We start from the raw sequence: 15,608 nt of genomic DNA, 5'->3' as shown, positions 1-15,608 counted from the left end.
CACTTCTTCAAACCCGCCGTTTAGTAAATCTAGCCCTTGGTCTTTCGAGAGCACGCTTGGAGGCTAATGCAGCACTGCAGGACCCACATTTTGCTATGGGGATGATGCCTGTTCCACCCCTACCAGGAAATATCCTTGTTTTCAATATTGACCTAGTGGACAATGAAGTCCCTGTTTTTTCTGCACTTTAGATGCAATTCTTAGTCTATTTTTACTCTGTGTTAATCTTTTTTTTGAAAAGCCGTATTCAAAATGCAAAAAATATGTATATACAGTAGACATGATGTGTGATTGTGGAGCTCCAGCCATAACAGTATTATAGCATGTAACCAGCTCAGGAGAACACATCACTGGAAACTAATTCACATGTTAGCAACTATGCACTAGCAGCCAGTCAGACCTGATCTGTTGTCTATCCTGTTCTTCAGTCAGTTTGATGATTACTATGAATTACACCTCTCTCCAGTGTTCAGGATTGTCCCAGTTGTGTTTCTCTGTCCTGCTGAATTCAGTAATAAAGATATGTGTGTAGTGCAGTGTTTGCTAACCTATGACACTCCAGGTGTTGTGACACTACAAGCCCCAGCATGCTTTGCCAGTAGATAACTAGCTGTTGGCTGGCAGAGCATGCTGGGACTAGTAGTGTCACAACACATGGAGTGTCACAGGTTAGCCATCACTGGTGTAGTGTAATCTCTGATCTCCAGTAACTGCTGTGTGTGAGATGCTTCTCTGGTGGGAACTAATAGTCCTTGCTCTGTTCCCTGGGACACAGTAACACAGCACACCTTCCTGTCAGCTCTATGGAAGGGGAGGAAGGGATGCTGCAGAGGGTCTGGGATGGGCACCAGTGCTGGCTGCACACATTGAGGTCAAGCTGCAGCTCTCAGAGGTAATTGTACAGGATGAAGGGCATGGCTCACTAGCAGACATACTTGTGAGCTGTAGAGAGGCTCCACTCCATTGTTCTAGATCTGTAATGGTAACCAGGGGAGACCCTTCCAAGTGTAATCTTACATTCCAGTGTTAGGGGACAGTGAGAATACTATGTCCATCAGACTATGTACTGTGTATGTATATTCTGCTGTGACAGGGATACATATGTAATCACTATCAGCTTACTTACTCTCAGTAATGAACATTATGTTTAATTTACAGTCATTATATTCAGCTTTGTTGACTTGTGCAGTTTTTACACCTTTCAGTGTAACAGTTTTCCTGTTTTTAAGCTGTTTTGCTTTTGCCAAGTATAAATATTTGATTTCTTAATGTTATAAGACTTTTTTTATTTTATTTTGGTACCATGGTGAAATAGATAACTTTTTCAGCTATCTATATAGCAAGCAAATACAGTGTTAAATCAATCTGCTTGTAGTCACTTTTACGTACTTAGGGCATACTTCCCAGGTTTTTACTGACGATCTTACACAGCATTGAGCCCCTCTCCTTTTATTTTACAGAATGGAGACCCTCCCCTTTTATTTTAAAGCATTGAACCCCTCCCCTTTTATTTTGCAACCAAAAGAGAGATTTAAAAGTGGGTAGAGAGTTAAATCGGTCGCCCCTATTTTCTTCATGTAAGGAGCTGTGGAAGTTCCGCTTAATATAATCTGCCACATCCCCATGTAGAACATCTCCTGCCAGAATCTGATCTGCTGATTTCACTACAGCTCAGTGTTGTTCAACAGTGGAGAAACTCCCTAGTTACTAAAATTGCAGTTACTATGAGACTTGTGTCCGCATGGAAATATTGATAATGCTTTGTATGGGATTGATGATGATGATGATGGCCAATACACCCCACATCATCACCTCCAAGCATATCTAGACAAACATGTCACATGAGATTTCCTTTGTACAAATGAACAGTTCAAACTCACCTCGCTGGAAAAGCCAGAGTACGATCCCCAATAACCATCGTGGTGTTTATAAATGTCACTTTGCAGTACAACATTGTCTTATATAGTATTTATAAATGTAATCTTTCAGCAAGGGTTTATTGAAGTATACCTGTACAGGGGCATACGTTTATTTTTCTATTTTTAACTTTTCTGTACATTGCTAATGCTTCAATGCCTTCCCAAATATATTACTTTGATTTATTGAGTAGGATCATATATATATATATATATATATATATATATATATATATATGAGATCGGGTTTCTCTCTGAATGCAGAAATTATATTCATTGCACTCTGTTGCTTTGATGTCAGCTGCTCTTATGGCTCATTGGAAGCCCTAGGTGTCCCATAAAGAGGTGTTGTCAAGGTCCTTCCCCCTGAGATTCCCATTCAGATAAATGGGCATTAACAACACCACAAGTAATTTGTGTTCAAGCATTGAGAGGAAATCTCCTGCTTAGACCGTAACAGGCACTATGGGAGCCACTGTATCGGAGGATCAGGGGGAGCATAGGTAAGTGAGACTTTCTTCTTTATATATAATTCCACCCAAAACTAAATTTGTAGCTTTAGTCTTTTAGAGTATTTGTTACATTGAATTCTATAGTCTTGGTGCCTGGTTAAGTAAATACAATTTGGTGTCATACATTTGGAACTGGCCTGCATTCAGTGATAGGACAATGATGGCTTAGAACAATGATGGCACACAACGGGGATCATGCAAGTTCTTAAGGCACTTCTTGTCACACCTTATTAGCAGCTCTCATATATAAAGCTTGTGCTTTATATCGGGATTCTATATATTTTTTCTAATTTCAAATACAAGATTTTGTATGACTTGATGTCATGTTTTTCTTTTTACTGTTATATGTAGGTTATATGTCAAGTCATATTCATATATTCAGTTCTCTTTATATCTTATAGTGGGCTACAAGATGGAAGGATTTACGTCCTGTCTGAGTGACATGCTTGACAGCGTGAAAGCGGCACAGGCCAAACTGGACAGCAGTCCTTTCTCCATGGGGGACTTTTTGAAGAAAGTGGGTGTCACAAGCAATCAGCCAACTGTGGTGATGGGGCGCAAACAGTACAAATGCGATTTGTGCGGCCGTTGCTTTTCCGACCCCTCCAACCTGAGGCGTCACAAAAACATCCACACGGGCCTGAGGCCGTACGAGTGTGATGTGTGCGGCAGCAGCTTCCGGCAAAAGTCACAGCTCGACCGGCACCATTTGGTGCACACAGGAGAGCGGCCCTTCCGTTGTGCCTTTTGCAGCAAGGGTTTTAGAGACTCGACAGAGCTGAGGGTTCATTTTCGTGTGCACACGGGAGAGAGGCCTTACAGTTGTTCGGTCTGCCAGAAGAGTTTCTCTCGTATTTGCTATATGAAGAGACATCAGGAGAAGCACACGAAAGCGGAGTCCTTGGTTGTACAAAAGACAGAAAATAGTCATATAATGACGCATGCTAGCGAGAATGAGGAGATTCCCGAGGAGTTTCAGTGTTCTTTCTGCAGTAATTGGTTTGAAACCAAGAAAGAACTGGAAGCTCACCGTCCGGTGCACCTCAAGTTTGGACCAACGGGGCAGAAACTTTATGAGTGTGTAGAATGTAAGAAGTGTTTCAACAACTCCTCTAACCTGAGAAAACACACCATCATCCATACAGGCAAGAAACCTTTCACCTGCAACATCTGCAATCAACGTTTCCGGCAAGCCACCCACCTTCAGCGACACTACTTGATCCACACTGGGGAGAGGCCGTTCAAATGCTCTATTTGCCAAAAAGGTTTTCGTGATACTAGTGACTTGTTAAAGCATCAACGTGTTCACACCGGGGAGAAGCCCTATCAGTGCTCTATCTGTGACAAGAGCTTCAAGCATTTACATAATGCCCGAGTACACAGACAACGGCATCTCAATGAGGGATATACTCCCGAGGAGATCCCTTCGCTTTCACCTTGCCCTCAGCCCGAGTCTTCGCCAAAAGCAGAGAGCTATGATGAGGAGAGGAAGCCAGGACGTTCCCATAACAAGTTATCGTCTAAGCACAAAGAACACTGTTGTAGTGATGATGAAATTATCGCAATCAAGATCAGCGAGGATAGTTTAAAGTGCAACGTTTGCGACAAGACTTTCACCCGCATTTCAAGCCTGCATCGTCATTACTTGATGCACACCGGCTACCGTCCTTTCAGTTGTCACGTTTGTAGTAAGACTTTCCAACAACTCTCTCACCTCGACCGTCACAAGCGGATTCACACTGGAGAGCGGCGTTACCACTGCACAACCTGCCGTAAAGGTTTTCGCGAGTCTAGCGACCTCCTGCGACATCAGCAGGTCCATATGAAAGACAAGTCGCTAGGTTGCCAACAGTTTGATAAGACTTACCCTACAAGGCATTACCTCAAGTCGCATCAGATGGTTCACGAGGACTTCCTGGAAACGGAAGTTTTAGCTGATGTTGATGACAGTGACTCGATTGAAGTAGTTGTGATCTAGTTGTTGAATTCAGTGAGAGAGAACATCTACAAATTGAATTTACTGAAACGTGACTTTATAGCGGCTTGATGCACGGATATAGGGGAAACCTGACCGTGATTGAGGACAAGTTGCTTTCAAATAGAGCTGTTTGCTATGTTAAAGTTATGAAGTTATGGTAGTTGGAGTATTTGAGTTGAGAGAATTCTGTCATTTCAGTCTTATTTTACCTAAATTTTATACAGCTGAAATATCATTATGGAAAGAGGATGAGGGGGAAAAAAAGCTTAGATCTGACGCGGACGAACTGTTCCTCTCCGGCTTTTGCCAATCCTCGAGACCTAGCGTCTGTTGCTTGTCACCGACCTCCAGGGCCTGATGGGATTGTGAAGTTCAGGATCAATGGAAAAGCCACAAACATCTTGTTAATGAAGTTGCAACAACAATAAAAATAACCTTTACAGTTATCGCTTAGTAAAAAACCCAAAACACAAAATATCACGGGCATTCATGTGGATGTCACGGGATTCCACTGAAGGGTAAGACAAGGACTGGTAAATGCTATACTCACAATGCTATACTCACAATGCTGCTCAGCTGTAGGGCAACGTTTTGGATATCTCTGTGTAGGTACCATGAAAGCTTTGTGGACAACTCCAAAGATCTGTAACTTTCAGGCAACGTAGACCTGACTATGAGTGTATGAGCAGTGAAACAAAAGTATAAGACTTCCAAAATGGTGCAAGATTATACTGGGTGGATAATAATGGGATTCTGTGGGGCTCACATACGTAAGGGTTATTGTAGACATATATTCAGAAGATCCGACAAGGCTGTCAGGCCAAGGAATTATAACCACCCGTCTAGTGGGGCAGAAATGTGTATACTGTTGGCTAAGGTGAGGAGAGTTATTCTTTAAACTCTCAACGTAAAATGACATTTAAAAATGTCAGGTCTGCCATTGCCATACTATAAATTGGCATCTTTCCATATGGTGTTCACAACTGAATTCTCTTAGTACAATGCCATAGAGAGCTTCCATTGTAACAGGAAATCCCTGAGATGTCACTATAGGCCTAGATCTTTCCTTGGGATACTTAAATCAACTATAGCATACAGGCATTACTGTTAGATCCAAGCTGCTATAGATCTATTAATAAATGCCGTTGTACTGGCTTATAGATCCACTTTGCTTTAGATCTATTGGTAATAAAAATAGTGAAGATCTATTGGAGTCTCCGATGACTCCTAAAGGTCTTCTGGTTAATAATACAACAACTAAAAAGTGAAAAATAAAACTAATATAAAACATAGCCTTGTTTCTATCGCCATAACTCCCTAAGACCTTTGTTAAAAGTACATGGGTAGTATCCCTGTCCTCAGGAGACCAAAAACAAGTATGAAAAAGTCTATCATATAAAAGTGCACCTACACATAATCGAGCCAGTCAGTTTGTGGGCTTAATCAGTATTCATGAGATCATCAATTATTTAGGAGCCAACGTGAATATTTGTTGTGGAGTGCCTTATTGATATTACTGGTATCTAATGGATATTGGCATACAAAATGGCTGCTTCCACTGTGTGTAGGCAACAGTTTCAGGAGCATTAACTGATCCTTTAAAGATGATTAATACAGCATTGATAGCATGTATTTTTTTTAAAAAATAAAAACGTTCTGGCGGAGACGGCAACTGAAATGGCACATTCTCAACACTGACGCATACTAATATAAAAAGATAAGTATTGTAATGGTAATCATTATTTGATTTAGCTAGAGAGCACTAATTTTACAATTAGCTTATTCTAAAATTCGTTCCACTGACCCTCAATATCTGCTGCCTGGGTCAGCTGGCACGTTATAGGCACACCCTGCAAGAGGTCTATGTAAGTACCCAAACATTGCTGTTATTATTAATAATATTTTATTATGTACCACTGGATAATTTTGTACCATTTTTTTGCTTCCACTCTTTTTGTTCCTCTTGCACTACTCATAATATCTAATAGCTGACAGAGCACTTGCTCGTTATACCTAAAATGGCTGACAGAACACTGGTCATTATACTAAAATGGCTGACAGAACACTGTTTTTATTATACCTAAAATGGCTGACAGAACAGTGGTCATTATACCTAAAATGGCTGACAGAACACTGTATATTATAACTAAAATGGCTGACAAAACACTGGTCATTATACCTAAAATGGCTGACAGAACACTGGTCATTGTACCTAAAATGGCTGACAGAACACTGGTCATTATACCTAAAATGGCTGACAGAACATTGGTCATTATTCCTAAAGTGGCTGACAGAACACTGGTCATTATTCCTAAAATGGCTGACAGAACACTGGTCATTATTCCTAAAATGGCTGACTTTTAGAAGTAAAATATGCAGTCTAAATAAGCAAAGGGTGAAATTCTAGTCTAGAAAGCTCAGTAGTTAACGGTTAGAAATGCATGGTATAACATAAGTTGTAACTGTGAGCTTTAAGGGGAAAATACACTCTATGTGGTAGTTTTACGTTCGTTTTCTATAAATGTTTAGTAAAACATATGGTCATGGGTTATTCTGGGCACAGAACCTCATTTATCTGCACATTCGGATTTATTACCAATGGCTGCTGCCATTCTGCTTCCTTATCTGAGGTAAAATGGAACACTGCCCCCCACTGGCCAAATTATTGTAGAAAATATGGAATACTTGATTGTCTTTACCAAGCAATAACTTTTGAACAACAAATTTCTCACAAATTGTTTTTCTATACGAAATATACCCTTCAAAAAATTATACTGTTACTTATTAAAACTTGTCTACAAGTCTTGTTTTTTTTATAACTTAACAAGCACTACATAAACAATCCTTCTTTAAAGCTCTCATTTCTTCCCAATCCTCCAACCCCTGTCGGCTTTTTGCCACCTTCAACTCCCTCCTCTCCCCTCCCCCTCCTCACGCTCTCTGCTGTCGACTTTCCTACCCACTTCACCTCCAAGATTGAGTCTATTCGTCATGACATCTTCCAGCAGTCCCTTCTTACCCCGCCTCTCCCCCCCCCCGCCCACTCTGTCCCCTTTCCTACCCTCCTCTGCAGCTATCTCCTTTCTCCCCTCCCCTCTTGCTAGCTCACCCTCCTCTTCCTTCACTACGGTATCTGCAGATGAAGTCCATACCCTTCTATCTTCCTCTCCCCCCTCCACTTGCACACAGGACCCTATCCCCTCCCACCTCCTCCGTTCCCTCTCTCTTGAAGTCTGCTCCCACCTTGCCCACCTCCTCAACCTATCCCTCTCCTCTGGAATCTTCCCCTCCTCTTTTAAACATGCTCTTGTCTCCCCCATACTCAAGAAACCGTCCTTTGACCCTGCCTCTCTCTCTAATTACCTCCCTATTTTGCTTCTTCCTTTTGCCTCCAAACTCCTGGAACGGGTTGTCTACAACCGTCTCATCTCCTTTCTCTCTTCTCACTCAGTCCTTGACCCGCTCCAATCTGGTTTTCGCCCCTCTACTCCACTGAAACTGCCTTCACTAAGGTCACTAATGACCTCCTAGCTAGATCCAAAAGACACTACCTTCTTATCCTTCTTGACCTCTCTGCTGCCTTCGATATCGTTGACCACAAACTCCTTTTGCAAACTCTCAAATCTATAGGCCTCTGTAATACTGTGCTCTCCTGGTTTTCCTCTTACCTCACCAACCGCTTCTTCTCAGTCTCTGCACATGACTCTACATCCCCCTCTCTTCCCTTACCTGTTGGTGTTCCTCAAGGTTCTTGTCCCCCTGCTTTTCTCCCTCTACACCTCCTCCCTTGGTGTCCTCCTCCGCTCCTTTGGCCTCCAGTACCACCTCTATGCTGATGATACCAAAGTTTATCTCTCATCCCCTGACCTCTCCCCTTCCCTTCCGTCTCGTGTCTCCTCCTGTCTCTCAGCCATCTCATCTTGGATGTCCCAATGCTTCCTTAAACTCAATATTTCCAAGACTGAACTTATCATCTTTCCCCCTTCCAGGACTCTCTCACCTCCCCCCCTCTCTAATTCTGTTAATAACACTACCCTCGTTTCTGTCTCTCAAGTTCGATGCCTTGGGGTCATCCTTGATTCATCCCTCTCCTTCAAGCCTCACATTCTGTCCCTCTCAAAATCCTGCTTCTTCCACCTTCGGAATACACCCCTTTCTCACCACGGAAGCTACGAAAACTCTTGTTCACTTGCTTGTAATCTCTCGCCTTGACTACTGTAACCTCCTTTTCTCTGGCCTACCTGACTCTCACCTTGGCCCTCTTAAGTCTATCCTCATTGCTGCTGACCGCCTCATTTTTCTCTCCCGCCGCTCTGTATCTGCAGTCTCCCTCCAACAGTCACTACATTGGCTCCCCATGGCCTATAGAATCAAATTTAAACTCCTCACCTTCACCTTTAAAGTTCTTAATCATTCCTCCCCTCCCTACATCTCCAATCTCATCTCTACCCACACTCCTAGCCACCCCCTCCGCTCTGCCTGTGACCGCCGCCTCACTGATCACCTCTTCTCACTCCCATCTCCAGGACTTTGCCCGGGCTGCTCCCCAGCTGTGGAACGATCTTTCACGTTCCATCAGTTTAGCATCTACTCTCAAAGGCTTCAAGCGTGCCCTTAAGACTCATTTCTTTATTCAAGTCTATCAGTCCTCCTTACTCCCTTGTCCCGACTCTCCCCAGTTAGTACCACCCTATTTGTGTCTCCCCCTTTCCTTTAGGATGTAAGCTCTCATGAGCAGAGCCCTTTTTCCTTGTGTGCTCCCTCTACTGTTCCTTCACCCTCTGTACATCTTGGCCTGCTTCCCTAGCCCTGTTTTCTTAAGCTTCTGCCTACTTCTTGCTGATTTCTACCATCACTTTCACACATTGTACCAGATATAATTTGCATTACCATGTTACCTGTGTGTATGTGCTTTTGTGGTTTTTTTTTGTTCTTCATTTTTTGTTCTTTCTGTATCATGTTGTGTCATGGGTCACTGTTTTCTGTATATGTCATGTACGGCGCTGCGGACCCTTTGTGACGCCTTATAAATTAAAGATAATACTAATAATACAATGGAGGCAGCCATTTTGTGGGCCAATAGTCGTCCATTTCCTAAGAATCGGAGACATCACAGAGGGACGTCATGATCAACATTCATTGGTTCATAGAGTATCCATTGGCTGCATTCTCGCAATGCAAGGTGTGGAAATAGTAAAATACTAAAGCTTACTGTGCACAGCAAGTGCTGTGATATAGTGTAATGAGCTAGGACTGCAAAGATACAATACAACTAATTATTATCACTCTGTCCTACACGCACCCGGTTCCATTTACAGATGTTTGGTAATATCAAGAAGCTAAAAATAAAAAGGAAATATTATTAAATTTAACATAAAACCATTTTTGCTATTTCTACTGACATTTTAACAGGATCTACTTCAACAGGTAAAAAATTCTCTGCTGATTTCCCACTTATTTTCATGTAGGAATAGCCTTAGCTGAAGTACTGAACGGATGTTAAAAGAACACTTCTGTCACCATTTTGTTTTAGTCCAGGTTAATGCAATGGGAAATAGAAGAGAAAATCAGGAAGAGATTATTTTGTAGCAGGTGACACAGGTCATATTCAGGGTCAGAATTATCCACAAGTTATACTAATTACGTCACATGTGACCTGGAAAACCTGCACTGTTATGGCTCCCTGTGGACTTGGTTTGGGAAACCCTGTAAATGTATGTCCAGGAGACTCCCGGAATTTTGGGCAGCCTCCAGGTTCCAGTGCCCCTTATTAATTAAGTAAAACAAAGGCCAATGAAAATGCTGAGGGTGTAAAGGAAAAATGCACCTTTTTGAGTGGAGAAGTGTATAAACTAAGCCCACATCGCTTGCTACCCCTTACACTGTGAGAGTCTCTTTTCTCTCCTGATTAAGTTGGGCCCCATAAACGAGGGATCCATTTGCCGAAGGCCATACACACTGACCCCTATGTCAGTCAGGTCCCCATCAATGTGTCGCTGTATCCCCTGCCATCCAAAGCCCCAGCTGCAGTAATTATCACTATGACACCATTGAGGGTTCCTAAAGTCATCGGGGATCTTTACAGCGCAGAGGATTGTAGTCCCAGGAGAGTTACCTCACGGTTATGGTAATGGAGAGCAAAGGGGTGCGAGTTAGTTTTGTAAAAATGTTCCACAAAATGGTGGAATTAACCTTTAAACATTTTTTTTTTCTTTAAATGCTAATGACATTATAGTGGAGACGACCATCTTGTGGCAAATCAGGGTACGTGTGATAGAGATAATAGGTATTATATGCTTGGCCTCAACAGTTGTATAGTGTTAGTCTTCTGAATGAGAGCTGCCATGATATCTCTAAGGGAAACATCTCTCCAGTGGGGTCTTTGTGCCACTGTAATGTGCTATATGGGATAGCAAATTATTTTGATGCCAAAGCACAGGGAATGTAGGGAAGTTGTGGGGAGATGGAAATCCACTCCCAGTTGGTGGTCTTTCACTGCCTGCTCAACCATGTATAGTGGTGGGCCTCAATTCAACCATGTACAGTGGTGGGCCTCAATTTCATCTAATATCCATAAGAGAGCACCAGGGTACTCAAAGACCCACCGCTTGTAGACCTCATCTATCAGCGATATCACGTTCAGGTCCTTGAGCAGGTTGCTCTACTTTAGCGCATAGTGACTCGCTAGTTAAGGACCCGCTTCAGTCACCTCACTCCTGCTTGCCGTGGCCCCCTCCCAGACACTTGGCTTTGGCTGAGGCTCCTGAGTGGGGGGTTATACACCTTTTCGGACGATCAGTTCCACATCGCAAGGTATAAATTGCGCCCCTACAACAGTAAGTGTGGCTGGCTCCTTGCTCATTAAGATCGCCAATCTTTTGGCTAGTGTATATGTATTGTGTATATGCATTTTATTAGCCATTACAATATATTACATTCATTCCATTTTGTTCTGTGTTTTAGTTTAAGCAAAACACAGTTCTGTATTTAAAGCAGAGCATTCTCAAACACTACCACTAGGTGTCAGTATGTAGCTATAACAGAGCAGCCTTACATAATAGATGGGAATATTTAGATTTTTATTTGAGCTAACAGTTTATTTTTCTAAAGGAGATCCACCTAGCTAACGGGAGACCAGTATTAGGTCACCCCTAAGTGTATGATCCAATAGCAACATAGCAGTACATAAAGTTGTGACATATATTGCATTATTATGTGAAAGGTAAAACATATTTTCAGCTTTTGTTAAACAGATCCATTTTTAAAGCTTGTCTGAACTCTGTATAAAGCCCTCTTAGTGGCTGGAATGTCATGGAGCCATGGTTACAAGTTTGCTGTCACTATCCTTTCAATTCTTAGGAAGTGATCTCAGATCATTATCGCAGCTTGCTCCAGTAATTCAGTTCTTGCAAACAAACTTTGCAACTTGTCAGCAGTATGTGAACTTCTAGTAGATTTCATGAAGAAAGCGAACAAAAACTGTTGTTCATTTAGAATGATCTTGGACAATGAAATATGTCTCAAGAATGGTTCAGTAATGTCTGTGTGGCTCATGTATTCTTGGACCTATGTCTGTGTTATTTTTGAAAAATACACATTTCCTTACTGTGCATGTTCGTTGAATACATCCATTGGGACTGCGGCAGGAAAGACGATTTCCAATTGATTTTCACATGGGGGAAATAACATGTTTGTCTTTCATTGCATTTCACTTTAATTTGTGTTTAATTATATTTTATATGGTAAATGTGAATTTTATGAATAACACTGCCAGGACACTGTTCTCTGTTGTGTATATGACATTTCATGACATTATTACATTGTGTACAAGTAGGGTAATGTGACTTTTACACTATTAAGCCACAGCTCTTTCCTGGAGTAAACCTGGCACATATGGTAATTTTTTCGAGACAGAACATATGCAAGTAAATGCGTTTTTTCATATGTGTGCCTTATCTTGCTAACATTTGGGATTCAAGTACTTCCAAGTGCAAAATCGGTCTCGCCTCAGCTTTTGGATGGAATGAAAAGTAAGAAGAGATGGGTGATAACGGGCCAAAGGGGAATGTATAAGATTTGTTATATATAACTATTCTTTCTTCAAGTGCTCATACATCTGAGCAGACTTCAAAATACAAATAGTCAAACACAGTTACCTGTCAGTGGTACCAGGGTATAATCTCCATTGAAAACGTTGGTAATTTTGCTGTAAGAAAAGGAACGGATCCCTATGCTAATACACACGGGCCATTCACACCTGCATATTATATTTTCACATATCCCCTGTTGTCACATATCCTCTGCTGTTTTACAGATATTTCAGGCCATTATATACTTAAAATTATTTTTGTTAGGATAGCTTTTGAAATGTCTCATACTGTATCTGAACCCACTCTCCCCAAACCTTCCCCTTCTTCCCTCCAGTTTTAAACAAAAAACAAAGGAGAAACACTACCTAACTTACTGCTGAAAAAGTTAATGCTGCCTATGATAGAAAGTTGTCAGAACACACAGGGCATCGCAGCTTGCTGCCTATGAGCTGCATAGTAGCAGACCAGTCAGAGAGCCCATGCTGACCCCTGTCCACCACTGAAAGTGCGTTCGTTTTCCACATGAGCGCCAAAACTGGACCTTGGAGCAATAGAAGAAGGTGGTCTGCTCTAATGATTCACGTTTTCTTTTACATCATGTATACGTCCGTGTGTGTGTGCGTTGCTTATCTGGGGAAGAGATGGCAGCAGGATGAACTATGGGAAGATGGCAAGCCAGTGTAGGCAGTGTGATTCTCTGGGCAATGTTCTGCTGAGAAACATTGAGTCATGACATCCAGTTGGAAGTTACTTTGACACGCACTACCTACCTAAACCTTGTTGCAGACAAAGTCACCCCTTCATGGCAACGGTATTCCCTGATTGTACTGTCCTTTTTCAGCAGGATAATGCACTCTGCCACACTGCAAAAATTGTTCATTAATTGCTTGAGAAACACGACAAAGAGTTCAAGGTGTTACATTTGTCTCTCGTTGTATCGGCTGGTCCCGTATAATTGGGTCACCCTTGTTCTCCATATTCAACTCAGTGAACTGTGCCTGAGACAGCCATATCTCTGCTGGGGATTGGACAGCTACTAGTCGAGTAGCAGAAATAAGTAAAATAACTGTCCAGGATTGAATACACAGACAGTAGTAGAGCCTCTGGTTTGATTTTGCAGGTAAACTTCCTTTTAGTATCTTGGATGTTGCACTAGTCTCTGATGACCTTGAGAAGCTAGGCTCATTGACGGCATTGAGAAAAGTCTCTGCACTGACATAGCTAACAAGCAGGTTTGGTGGACTTGTAGCTTTGTGTTCTACTGACAGCAATGGAAGAGTTCTTGGTTTGAGTCCAGTCAGGTTTCATTTTTAGGCATATGAATGTTGCAACAGGCTGGTTGATAACATTGAGAAAAATATTCAGAAACACTGATGGCAAAAGCTAGCTTAGTTGTCTAGAAGCCCAGTACTCACCTGGCTATGATGGAGATGTCTAGAAGCCCAGTACTCACCTGGCTATGATGGAGATGTCTAAAAGCCCAGTACTCACCTGGCTATAATGGAGATGTCTAGAAGCCCAGTACTCACCTGGCTATGATGGAGATGTCTAGAAGCCCAGTACTTACCTGGCTATGATGGAGATGTCTAGAAGCCCAGTACTCACCTGGCTATGATGGAGATGTCTAGAAGCCCAGTACTCACCTGGCTATGATGGAGATGTCTAGAAGCCCAGTACTCACCTGGCTATGATGGAGATGTCTAGAAGCCCAGTACTCACCTGGCTATGATGGAGATGTCTAGAAGCCCAGTACTCACCTGGCTATGATGGAGATGTCTAGAAGCCCAGTACTCACCTGGCTATGATGGAGCTGTCTAGAAGCCCAGTACTCACCTGGCTATGATGGAGATGTCTAGAAGCCCAGTACTCACCTGGCTATGATGGAGATGTCTAGAAGCCCAGTACTCACCTGGCTATGATGGAGATGTCTAGAAGCCCAGTACTCACCTGGCTATGATGGAGATGTCTAGAAGCCCAGTACTCACCTGGCTATGATGGAGATGTCTAGAAGCCCAGTACTCACCTGGCTATGATGGAGATGTCTAGAAGCCCAGTACTCACCTGGCTATGATGGAGATGTCTAGAAGCCCAGTACTCACCTGGCTATGATGGAGATGTCTAGAAGCCCAGTACTCACCTGGCTATGATGGAGATGTCTAGAAGCCCAGTACTTACCTGGCTATGATGGAGATGTCTAGAAGCCCAGTACTCACCTGGCTATGATGGAGATGTCTAGAAGCCCAGTACTTACCTGGCTATGATGGAGATGTCTAGAAGCCCAGTACTTACCTGGCTATGATGGAGATGTCTAGAAGCCCAGTACTCACCTGGCTATGATGGAGATGTCTAGAAGCCCAGTACTTACCTGGCTATGATGGAGATGTCTAGAAGCCCAGTACTCACCTGGCTATGATGGAGATGTCTAGAAGCCCAGTACTTACCTGGCTATGATGGAGATGTCTAGAAGCCCAGTACTCACCTGGCTATGATGGAGATGTCTAGAAGCCCAGTACTCACCTGGCTATGATGGAGATGTCTAGAAGCCCAGTACTTACCTGGCTATGATGGAGATGTCTAGAAGCCCAGTACTCACCTGGCTATGATGGAGATGTCTAGAAGCCCAGTACTTACCTGGCTATGATGGAGATGTCTAGAAGCCCAGTACTCACCTGGCTATGATGGAGATGTCTAGAAGCCCAGTACTCACCTGGCTATGATGGAGATGTCTAGAAGCCCAGTACTTACCTGGCTATGATGGAGATGTCTAGAAGCCCAGTACTCACCTGGCTATGATGGAGATGTCTAGAAGCCCAGTACTTACCTGGCTATGATGGAGATGTCTAGAAGCCCAGTACTTACCTGGCTATGATGGAGATGTCTAGAAGCCCAGTACTCACCTGGCTATAATGGAGATGTCTAGAAGCCCAGTACTCACCTGGCTATGATGGAGATGTCTAGAAGCCCAGTACTCACCTGGCTATGATGGAGATGTCTAGAAGCCCAGTACTCACCTGGCTATGATGGAGATGTCTAGAAGCCCAGTACTCACCTGGCTATGATGGAGCTGTCTAGAAGCCCAGTACTCACCTGGCTATGATGGAGATGTCTAGAA

At 42.7% G+C, this 15,608-nt stretch overlaps 1 protein-coding gene across 1 annotated transcript; it reads left to right on the top strand.

The window, feature by feature from the left end:
- Positions 1-758: 758 nt before the first annotated feature.
- Positions 759-7,196, top strand: LOC142100987 (uncharacterized). The gene is made up of 2 exons (XM_075184971.1): positions 759-892; positions 2,830-7,196. Exon 2 carries the CDS (start codon positions 2,841-2,843, stop codon positions 4,404-4,406), a length of 1,566 nt encoding a protein of 521 aa, XP_075041072.1. The 5' UTR covers positions 759-892; positions 2,830-2,840; the 3' UTR covers positions 4,407-7,196.
- Positions 7,197-15,608: the final 8,412 nt, after the last annotated feature.

Source organism: Mixophyes fleayi, chromosome 9 (genome assembly GCF_038048845.1).
Source record: "Mixophyes fleayi isolate aMixFle1 chromosome 9, aMixFle1.hap1, whole genome shotgun sequence".
NCBI lineage: Eukaryota > Metazoa > Chordata > Amphibia > Anura > Limnodynastidae > Mixophyes > Mixophyes fleayi.
This window is presented reverse-complemented; position numbering and strand designations above follow the sequence as displayed.